The sequence below is a fragment of the Crotalus tigris genome, unplaced genomic scaffold (genome assembly GCF_016545835.1).
Source record: "Crotalus tigris isolate CLP2741 ecotype Arizona unplaced genomic scaffold, ASM1654583v1 scf7180000018064.1731613, whole genome shotgun sequence".
In the NCBI taxonomy this organism is placed as follows: Eukaryota; Metazoa; Chordata; class Lepidosauria; order Squamata; family Viperidae; genus Crotalus; species Crotalus tigris.
In genome coordinates, this window is record NW_024096804.1 from 1,463,610 (window position 1) to 1,475,681 (window position 12,072).

The 12,072-nt window shown below is 37.3% G+C and overlaps 1 protein-coding gene across 1 annotated transcript in view; it reads left to right on the top strand.

The window, feature by feature from the left end:
• The first annotated feature begins 47 nt into the window (after positions 1 to 47).
• The window catches only part of SPRED1 (sprouty related EVH1 domain containing 1), a 101,367-nt gene continuing 89,342 nt past the window's right edge, over positions 48 to 12,072 (top strand). Inside the window, exon 1 of the mRNA XM_039347332.1 lies at positions 48 to 871. Coding sequence (XP_039203266.1) covers positions 840 to 871 — 32 coding nt within the window. The 5' untranslated portion in view covers positions 48 to 839. The remainder of the gene's footprint in view (positions 872 to 12,072) is intronic.

The following is a 12,072-nucleotide window of genomic DNA, read 5'->3' on the forward strand; positions in this document are numbered from 1 at the left end:
GGGGCCAGCCAGGCGCTGGGGAAAGGGCCGCAGTTCCTTCTGGGGGTTGGGGCGCCTTTGCTAAAGTTGCTCTCCTTCTGCTCCGGAGAGGGGAAGAGTCCAGCTGGTCCGTCCGCTTGGCTTCTTCCTTCTCAACCACCAGCTGCTGGTGACGCATCCACCCTCCCTCGTCTCCGGTCTGCTTTAAAATACACCCCCCCTTCTTTTTCTTCACCTTCCCTCCTCCCTCTTCCTCTCGCTCCGGGCTGAATTAGTTCCTCTCCCAGTGTGGCGTCTGCTTGCTCCCAGAACTCGTTTCCTTTCCTTTCCTCCTTTTTTTTTTCGCGCGCTCTGCGATTTGGGGCCGCCGGTCCTCGAGTCTGGAGGAATTTCTGTGGCTCGCCTTTCCTTTATGGCAGCAGAGGGAGCGGCAGCAACGGCAGCGAAGGCCAGTGTGCGGATGAAGGACCTGCTGCAGTAGCGGGCAATGTGGGCTCTTGTCCGGGTGCAGCTGCAGCCACACAAGGACGTTGGTCGGGAGCTGCGCTGCAGCTAAGAGGCTCCTTTCGCTTTTTTTCGCTTTTTTCCAAGCGGAAAAAAAAAAAAGCAGAAGCTGCGATCGGTGCCGCTGACGGCTCCCCCCCCCCGCCCGCTAGAGCCAGTCTGAGTCTCTGGAGGTGGATTGGAAGGCTGCTGTTTTACTCCCCACCCCACTCGAGGATTGAGGCCACTCTGGCGGAAGGGTGCGAAGGGGGGCTAGATCTGGGGTTTAACAATGGTGGGGCTTCTGGTGAGCTCCTGCTGCGCCCTGGCCGCGTCGGTACTGCTCCATCCCGGTTTCGGATCTCGGTGAGGAAAAAATGAACGAAGAGACGGCGAATTCTAACCATGAGTAAGTTGCCTTTCATCTCTATTGAATGGGTTAGTTAAAGAGAGCGGTCTATTCCTGATGGCCCCTATTGCCCTGCAGCTTTTCTCTAGCCGAAATGTCTGCCTGTGCCTACTTATCTGTAGGAAATCTTGTTTTATTCGCTGCTTTTGGGAAAGTCGCGGCAGTCTGGGATATGGCGGGGGAGGGGGGGCGAGATGTTTATGCTTATCCCAGATTAGCAATGGCCTGTACTCCGCCTCTTAATTAATCTTTTTTTCATGTGTATGTTTTATATTTCGAGTAAAGTGTGGGAGCTTCATCCTGTAGGAAACTGATCCTGAATTTTAATTGGATGAGTCAGTCAGTATAAATATTGTTAAACCTTCCCCTGAAGCTTAATTTTGTAATTAGCTATTAAGACTTTTCCTCCATTAACTAGAAATCGAAATAAGGAGGATGCTTAATATATTTACAATAATCAGTTTATAATTAGAAAAAAGTCTCTTTGAGTTCATTTCCAGTTTTAGTATTATAGCATTCGTGTGTTTGCAGAACAGCAATTTTCAAATGTTGGAAAGCACGCTAGCCTTGGCACAGATCCTGAACTTTCCCAATTCTTTTAGGCAATGAATAATGTTGACATTATCTGTGACACCTATCTTTTTAATAGTTACTGCTATTTTAAGGAATGAATAACTATTTATTGGATGTAGTTCGAATTATGAAGAAAACATTCTTCCGGTAGATGGTAATTCCTCTCCCCCTCCCCGTCTGCGGTAATTAAATGTTAAACACATTGCTTTTGCTTGGGTGGGGAAGGGGCACTTGTCACTTGCAGATGTTCCTCCAAATAAAACAATAATCCTTTAAGATGGGTCAGTCAGAAACTTCTTCTTTTGTTAATTATGTGCTTTATTCTTAAACTAAAACGACAGGGGATGAAGCTAGACTGCAATAGACAAAGTACAGTTGATAAGGTGAAGTGTTGCAATACTGCTAGAAAACTGCGAGGGAAGCAGCCGCCGCCATATTTTCTTTTTTGTGAATTGTTCTAATTTGCATACCACAGTTTTCATTCATAAAAAAAATTAAATCTACGCCACGTTTGTCATTGCTCGTCCTGCTTGACAGGGAGTGGACTTTTTGTAGAATGGTAGAAAAAGAAAATTAATCGGTATATGAGTTAGGATTTTCTGGTTTCTTGTGTTGAAAAATGCTGCTTCTCTGATTGTTGACACTGTTATGTGGGAAATATCAGCTCGGGAAGTGCTGAGAGCACGTGATCCACTCCATTCATAAAATACCTGGCTGGCCATTCACAATGCAGTGCAATGTCTACATGGAGCAATTTCCAGATCACTAATGATTTTTTTTTGAGGAAGATAATACATCTTACTATGTACATCAGCATTTCTTTGCTGACATGCATAGAAAGTAGTATGCTTCGAAAAGAAAATTTAAGGGAATTTCAGTAAAACAGTAATGCCACTGGTGATTGCTGCTCTTTATTTTAAAGTGAAGAATATTCCATTATGTACTTCACTTTGAAGATATGGCACATCTAATAGTAGTTGTAAATGAGGGACAATGATTGCATGAAAGTGACTTAAAGGGTTGTTACTTAAGTTTTTAAAATGCTTGACTGCAGTTCTGCAGCTTTTGGCCGATATACTATATACAGTCTATTTTAATTTCAGAAATGTTAATATATTTGGCAATGAAAATTTAATTTAACAAACAGTTGTGTTTATGGTTCTCTCAATTGTCAGTGAATCATTTCAGTAAACTGGAATATTGTAAGCATAAATGTTTTGGCCAACACTTGAAATTCAGGGAAAGAAAAATGATTATAATATAAAATATGTTGATGAAAAGATTTTTTTTCTGTGGCACATTCATTCTTCTTTTGTTCTTACAACATACAGATGTAACATAGCAGAGGAAAATGCTAGAAGATCCTGTTTTGGTTGTTGTCAGATTTGTTCCCTTCATGTGTCATTAGTCTGTGGGTCATATTATTCTGATTTGTGAGAATACATTATAATTAAAAGTGCTATAGGTTGTTAGTTGTTACTGCCATCCATACTTAAAAGACTTTTTTTTCCTGAAATGTGGCAACCAATGAGTTAACATTAATTCACATAAATTTTGCATTCAAAAGCTCATATTCTATTGAATTGCACATATTTATATTGTCCACAGTTTCCTACTAAAATACGGATCTATTATCAACCAATATGAAACACTCTAGTAGGCACAGTTTAGCAGAATTAGGTTCTAATATAATGAAAATGTATGTGTGTGTGCGCGCACACACACTGCATCCAAAGAATTTACCATGAAGAGCCAGTAATATTTTGCAGTGAGCATATTTTTTTTGTTTACTTTTATAGCTATTTATTTGTAGTTACACAGGGTTTTTTTTAAAGACAACAGAGAACTGCCAGAACATTTTACTCAGCCAGAGAAAGCATTTTATGGTTGAATATGCTATGCATTATGTGAACAGAATTGACAAATACTTGCTAATTCAAGCTTGCATTGTTTGTGTTTAAATATACAGATCATAGCAGTGATTTTTTTTAAAAAAAATACTGCTTACTTTAAAGGTCATACTACTGGCAGTTTTCATAGTTATTGTTCAACCATTGGATTCATTAGAAGCTAATATTTTTGCATAAGCAGCAGATCAACTAAATACTTTTGCTTATGAGGTTAAAATGGTACTATTGATTTTCAATAATAATCGATGTTGTGAAGGCCATTTTAGAAAAAGTATTTCAAATTATAGATCCATCTTAGCACATCTTAACTGGTTTATTTTCAGTTTTCACTTCAAACTGTTCCAAAGTACCATCCTAATTCAGACTTCATTCCTAAAAAACATTTTATTACCAAAGTATAATACTCTTAGGGTATGGATGAGCAACTAAAATTGTAGCTGTTTCCCTCCCTATTCTTTCAGCAAAAATACTTACTGTTTTGTTGTTCTCACATAAGCCTGGTTGCAGGCCTTGTATACTTCATCATATACAGTTGACAATTAGTGAAAGGGCAGATCTTGCTCTCATTTCAATGGAGTTTGCTCTTTGACTTAGCAACGTGCCAGAAAGTCTGACGTTATTATTAAGGGTCAGATATGTTTATTAAAGTAGTTATTCGGGGAGGATTTGGCTCAGAATCAGGCAAAGGTCTGAGGGTAAATGAAAGAACTAAATATCTTAAAATGGGAACAGCTATTTTGAGTTGCTGTCATAGATTGGAACTAATGTAGCTTTGCCAGCTGCACCTCTGGGTCGATGGCCTACATAAATGCTTCTTGATTTTATGATCCAGCTATTATGACATGACTTTAAAAAATTGTTTATTGTACATTTACAGAAGAACTAAAACATTGATATTGAGGCAGTTTCATTGATAGTGAAATTAAATTGACATTGACAATATTTGTGTCTTAAGCACTGGTTATATGATGTTTTAGATTTAAAATACAAAGATCTGTGTACTTAATAAAGTACTTCCAATAAAAAATACCAGCATATGTATAAAATCACATTTAATATATAAGTATACCTTTTTGTGATATAGACAAATGTAACGTTCTATACACTCACACATGTATCCATATTGACTATGAATTTGCATTATATATGTAGAGAGAAGGTACTTAACTCTGTATATTTATTTATAACATTTATTGATTGCCCATCTCACCATAGGGTAATTCTGAGCAGCTTACAGTTATAAAAGTATGTCTGTACATATATTAAAAAAAATAAAATCAAACATTAAAATCTAAGCACATGTATAAGCCTAATATTAAGGAAAACTCGAACCTTACGGTAACTATTGTTAATGTAGCTATTGCAAGATGTCTTCAGAAAAAAGGTTTACTCAATAAGTTGCAAAATGAAAAGAACATGAACATTAGAAAGGAGGAAAGGTAAAAGATAAGTAGCACTAAAATCATTATAAGCCAAAGAAAAAAATAAATGAAAAAAAATGATCTGTTAGCTTGAAGTGAGGAAAATGAGGCTATAATTTGCAGGTTATAAATGGCATCAATATGTATCATTTCATTTAGTAGTTATTGTAAAGGAACATTTATATTAGAGGTGCAAAAGTTTAAAATTTCAAACATATTTGTAAATATTGGAAGAAACCCTGCTGAAACCCTATGTTGTAACCCTTTTTGCATCTGAAAAACACCTCAATACACACAATTTTTAAGAATATTTGGCATATAAATTTGGCATTCAAAGCAGAGATCAGCTTTGAGCTCTGACAATGATATTGCTACATAACCCCCATTTATTTTTACTATTTTGTATTTGAAATGTGCCTTCCTTGAATTATAGTAGCTGTGAAAACCCCTCAAGACTTTACATGGGATCATTTTTTCTAATATCGATAAGAGTCTTATGAATATCCTCTATAAAGGTATAAAATAAGAAATTATTATCTTAACCACATTTAAATATTTCTTTTTTAAAATCGCATATAGAGAATTGCTGTTGGAAATGCAATTCCAAACATCTCTTAACAACATTGAATATTGTAAAGTTTACTTTTGACTATTGATAGGACTGTGCATCAAGTCTTTAGTTTTACTTAAACTTATAGTATAAATAAGGACTGATTCAATTCAAATGAAAGTAAATTCAAATCATTATTAGATCAGGTTTAATTCCTAGTGAAAAAATGTAAAAAGAACTCAAAATAGGTACTTCACAGTGCCTAAGAGTACATACATGCTTCACAGGTTGCATACTTCTACTTCACATGAATATTTTTGAATGCCTTGCACAGCAAAGCATAATGCTAACAACACAAGGCATATCCATGTTGTCTTTTTGATGACACTGTGGAAGTTGTTTTGCCATTACTTTCCTGCAGGATGTTTTTATAATCTATTAGTCTTTAGTTTCTTAGGGCAAAGTTAATATATAAATGCAAAAAGCAAAATGCCTTTTTTCAATCTGTCATGTTTAAAACTTTCTGGCTCATTAAAAGGAATTAAATAATTTTTAAAAGCATGAATTTGCCATATTGATCCTTTGAGTCTAATCGCTAAAATACCTTTGAGTCTAATCACTAAAATAGCTGTTGCATAAATCTTTCATTCAGGTTTTAATTTAGACCATCAGCTTCTTATTTATAAAAAAAGATTAATAAAAAAGTCATGATCAAAATTTCTGTTGCTAAGTAATGCTGTCGTAAAGCATGCAATTATGTTACCATGTTGCTTAGTAACGACAGTCTCTATTGCCACTATTAAATGAATCCCATTGGTCATTAGGTGGAAATCCAACCCAAGCCATTCTCAGCTTGGTTTCTCTCAGCCTTGGAAAGGTAAGATAAGAGGAGCCTTGTCTGTTCCTCTTAAATTCCCCTCACTTGCCTATTCTCTGTCCTATCACTTCCCTTTTGGTTGCCTGACACAGCATTACTCTTTGGTGGTGGCAGCGCTGGGTCTTCAGCAGTCTCAGCTGGCCACCATTGCTCCTGGGCCCCTACCTCAGCCCCAGTGCTGCTGCTGTGGAGTATTATCTAACTCCTATGCTGTAGCACCGATCACAATACAAAGTGCCCATCACGCTGCACTTCACCAACCTTGCTGCACCCAGCTGATCTCTTATCATCTTCTCAAAGCATCAGGAGCATGGAATGCACGAATTGGAGAATGTGGCCTTTTTACAAGACCTCAAAAACTTTCCAAAGCATTGTGAGAATGGTGCATGTGATTTGGAAAATTCTCCAAATACTATTTGGGCAACAGCCTTCAGCAGCCTTGGCAAGAAGGCCTGGTATATCGATCAGCTGCTTCTCATGGGGCCAGGCTTATCAGCAATGGGAGAACGACAGTAAAGGTCAGCGGGGCCTGAGGAGTTGGTGGAGGCTTTGCGCTGGGATAGATGGCTGCAGCATGGAGTTCCTTGGTGGACCTGAGGCTAAAGTAGAGGCCTGCGGCTGTGTGGGTGAGCTGAGACTGCTGAAGGCCCTAGGCCTTTAGTTCAGCCTCAGTTTGCTGTTGTAGCCAAAGAGTGCCACTGTACAGAGCATCCAAAGGACAGAGATGGGGAGGAGATAGGGGAGAGGGGGAAGTTGAAGTGCCCCTGCAGTTATAAGAATAAGCAGGCTGCCAAGCACCCAAATTTTGTTCATCTGACCACAGGAGTGCTGCAGCAACCGTAACTTCGGGGAGCACTCATAGGTACTATTGGTTCAGCACCACTGTAACTTCAAATGGTTGCTGAACAAACAGTTAAGTGAAGACTACCTATACTTCTATCTTCCTAGAATCCATTTTTGTCAATGGATGGAAATAATCAAGGAGAGAAGCAACCTGGAATTAAGGAGAAACTTCCTAATAGTGAGAACAATTAACCAGTGGAACAGCTTGCCTCCAGAATTTGTGTGTGTTTTTCTTTAGCCAAGGTGGATCCTATATATCAGGCATGTCAAACTCGTGACGTCATGTAATGTTGTGCGATGTATCGGGACTTTTTCCCCATTGCCAGTAATGGGATGGATGCAGTTTCGGTGTGATGCATCCGGCCTGCGGCCCGGCAGTTTGACATGCCTGCTATATGTTAAGTGTTAAATTTAATTGACCACTTTTTCCTCCCTTTTTGTATATTATTATTATTATTATTATTTTGTTGTTGTGGTTAGGGTTGAAAGTTTGTTTTTCTTTTGTTACATTTTGTTTGTTTTACTGTTCTGTATTTTATTCTCTATGATAAAACAAACTTTAAAAAAAGTTGTGGGTGCTTCATAACTGGAAGTTTTTAAGAAGAGACTAGATAGTTATTTGTTTGAAATGGTATAGGTTCTCCTGCTTGAGCAGGAAGTTGGACTAGAACAGTGGTTCTCAACCTGTGGGTCGGGACCCCATTTGGGGTCGAACGACCATTTCACGGGGGTCGCCAAACAATGCAGTCCGCCATTTTTTTCCCCTTTTCCTTAGCTGTGCTACTCCCTTTTATTCTATTGGCTTTTGAAAGCCAATAGAATAGACTTTCTTGAATAGAGTCTAATTCTATTAGCTTTCAAAAGCCAATAGGAACTGTCCAGGCTGGCTCTGCCTTGCTGAGCCCGCCAAAAGTCCTATTCTGCAAACGGTGCTGCACCAGTTGAGTAGTCCTCGACTTACGACTGGTTGAGTAATCCTCGACTTACAACCGGTTGAGGGTCGCGGCATTAAAAAGGTGTGAGAACCACTGGACTAGAAGACCTCCAAGGTCCCTTCCAGCTCTATTCTGATTGATTAAAAATATATATTCTCTAAATTATCAATTTCATTGCCACAGTGAATTGACAGGCTTGATTTCTTTTCTTTTTAGCCATTATAACTTAATGACATAACAATATTATTTTTATTGTTGGAAACTATATTTTGCAGTCTTTTTGTTGCCACAAATAAATTAGCTGAAGTTACTGTGGTGTTAAAACTGCTTTAATTAGAACAATCTTATTCTTTTAGGTGTAGATTTCAACTAACTTAATAAGGTAGGCTTCCATATTTTAAAAAAGGGATAGCAAAAATAATCCAAGGGAAAAATAGATTTATTATGTCATCAATGTCATGTGATTTTTTGCATGCCAAATAAAAGGCGCTTGCCACGGTTTATTGGACTTCTGATATTCCAACTGTCTAGTAAGGGCTGCTAGAATTCTGTGCTAAAATAATTTTGCCATTGAAACATAGATTCAGCTATTTTAAAAATGATTGATCATCTGATGTTTCATCCTTCAAATCCAGGACTATGAGCAAGGTTGCATTCAGCCATAATGAACAACTAAATTCTGAACCTGCTTATGGTCTGAATCTAAAGCAGGGTTAGGCAACCTTGGCTCTTTTATGACTTGTGGACTTCAACTCCCAGAATTCCTGAGCCAGCATGGCTGGCTCAGGAATTCTGGGAGTTGAAGTCCACGAGTCATACAAGAGCCAAGGTTGCCTGCCCCTGATCTAAAGCTTATGTCCATGTTTAATAAATGAACTGAAGTATGCCATTTTATTCCTTATACCATCAGCTTAAACATCTTTTTTTCAAAGCCGAACTGCACACACCTATAAATGCTCACCCAATGTTGCTATGGCAATGGAAACATTTCTGCATAGTTAACAAGCCAAAGTCAGGTAATAGAGGCTTTGCAAAAGTAAGTTCAGTTAAGTATTCAATGCCTAGGGCATTGAAAAATAAAGTTGCTCATAAAAACTACTAATCAAAACAAAAACAAAAAAACTAGTAGATTTAATATGATTTTTTTTAATAGTTTGGGCAGTCCTCTGATCTGCTAACGTTATTATTAGGACTGGAGGTTTTTCAGCAAACAACAGAAGTAAAGGTATTGCTGCAGAATGACGATTTCTTTGTTAAGGGGATGTTGTTCAGCATGGGTCATGCTGCATACAGAAATAAAATGAAATGCAATCCAGCTATCAAAAGTTGAATTACAGTTACATTCAATAAGAAGTGCTTTCATTTCTGTCTATTTGCATCACCCCCCCCCCCACCTTCGAATGGCAAGCCCCGTGGGGCTTGACACAAGTTTTGTACACATCTTTGGTTTTAAAACCAAGGGCAGTAGCATTATTTTTTTTTCTTTTGATATTTACCAAGACTTTATTGCTGCCTGAACATAAATATATTTCCAGGAAAACTATCTACTTGTAAAATTCATCAATCATTTTATTAGATCCTCCTATTTTAAAAGAAGGGTTTGTTTTATAGTGAAGTCTGACCTTGATTAGAGTTAACCTTGGTTCATTGGTAACCAGATGTAATGTGTTGGCCTGCTTGCTCTGGGGATCATGCTGCAGAATTCATTTTAGCAGGGTAGCAGGGGGTTCATTATCAAGGGATCCTAAAGTCCTACCATGATTCAAGGGAAGTACTTTATTATTTCTTCCCCTTCTGGTGCTTTTAAACTTATTCTGTAGAATAAGTTCTGTAGAAACCAGTGGGTGGCAAACTGAATAGCAAGTTTGCAGTATCTTATGGCAGGGGTCCCCAATCCCTGGTCCATGGACCGGTACCAAGCTGCAGCATGCCAGCAACCGGTCCTCACAAACAAGCAAAGCCTCATCCGTGGGATGCAGGCAGCACATAAAATCATGCACTCTCCAGTCCATGGAAAAACCTCTCTCCACGGAACTGGTGCCCAAAAGGTTGGGGACCTCTGTCTTATGGCTGTTTCTAATCCCCGTCAGAGGCCCATTTTTCCCTATCAAATTAGTAGCAGCAGAGCTTGCTATACGAAAGCCTCTAGTACTGCATCTCTATAGTCACCAGTTCTGGAGAAAGTTCATAGTAACTTGGCATATCTTCCTCATGGACTTTCTTTTTGCTTTCATGATTGGAAATGAGACTTAAGGAGGGTTGTTAGGATTGTTTTTTTCAACAGGCATTGAAAGATTGAAGTGCTGAAGGGTTTCTGTTTAATAGTTGCAGAGATTGATTAATTGGTTGTGTTTTCTTATTTTATTCAGTGTGAAGATGTAAGGGCTTAGATGCTAGTTCAGCTATTGCTGGCCCTTGAACAAATTGTAGTTGCCTATTTTTCCTTCTTGCTGTGTAAAGAATTTGTCTCAGTATTGATAGGACGAGTGTCTTCAACAATTTGGACTAAGCATTCAAACTGTGAAACTCTTGCAAAGCGGCCGAGCTTTATAGTAGTGAGAGAACATTTATGTAGCTGTCTTGTCTCTACTAAATTTGAGTAATCAATGAATGGAGAAGCATTTCAAATGTAAACAGACAGTCTGCAAAGGTAGCTGTAAAACCTTATTGATTGCTCTTACTTGCTGAACTATTTTAATCCAGGCATTTCCTTGCCCTGGAAAGCTCAGCACTCAACTCTATGCTAAAATGCTAAGATTTTACTTGGCATTTGAATGGGTTCATGTGTACATAATCCTGCTTTGTTCCAATCCCTGTTTCTTTTGGCCAGTGTAGGGGCTTCCTGTTTTCCCCCATCTCTATCATTTATTACATGTGTTGGGTGAAGGCAGTTCCGGTTAAATATTTGCTTTTCTTCTGGCAATCACTTCCTGGTTTTGTTCATGCTGCATTTTATCAACTCTTTTATCACTAGAATACAATTTTATGGCTAAATTTATGGTGGCTTTAAATGTCTATTATATAAATATGTTATAAAATATATGTACTATATTTTTGAAGACCACAACATTGATCTTCTGCCCTGTACTGTGCAAGTATAGTTCTGCCTTGGTTTTATGAATGAATTGTTTTTGATAAATTATTTCCTAATTTCTATTTTCTGGTACTATGGTTTATGATGCAGATCATGTATCTGTGCCATTAAATGAAAATACAGCAATAGTGCATAAAATAAATCTTGTCTTGTAACTTACATTTAATTAACTGTATTAAAAAGAGAAATCCAGAATTGGTAATATTTTACATGTGACTGATACTGAAAACTTATGTTTAAATAAAATGTACTACAATACAAGTTTAAAAAGTATTTTGATACATTTTTTCATACTAGATTCACATCATTAAATATACTGTCAAAATCTATTCAATTTGTGATATGGAAACATATTTTGTTTTTTAATTGCGCTCTTATTTCAGATAGGAATATTACATTCAAATTAGATATAATAGTTCTGAAGTTCAATTTTATTCTTTGAAAATGGGTTTTAATGCACAAAGATAGAAAGTGGTGATTGAACTAAACCCTCCAATCATTTGTATTTTAAAAAAATAAAACTATATAAACTATACACACTGTCATTCAGCTGTTCCTATTTAGCAATCGGCATTGGTATTAGGATATTTAATTGAATGCACACACCATTGTGTCCTGCACATAAAGCAAGAGATATAATAAAACCGTATCGTGAAGCACCCCAATTAGAAAAAAAGTAAAGTGAAGATTACATTGAAAGAGGAATGTATTCTATTGGTTCCTGATAAGCAACTGATTTTTAGGATTTTAGATATTAAGTTTGTAGAAATGCACATATTTTATAAATTACCCCAGTTTGCATAGCTCTACATAATGTAATAATATTAAACAAGTTGATAACAATAAACAAAAATATTTTTTTTAATCTTTTAAGTTTATATTTTTAGCTTTAGCAGAATACAGAAGATTTCAGACACAATATCTCAATATCTCTTTTAAGCAGATCTCTCCCCTGGAATCTTATCTGTCCTACATGTTCAAATAAAATACTTGGAGTC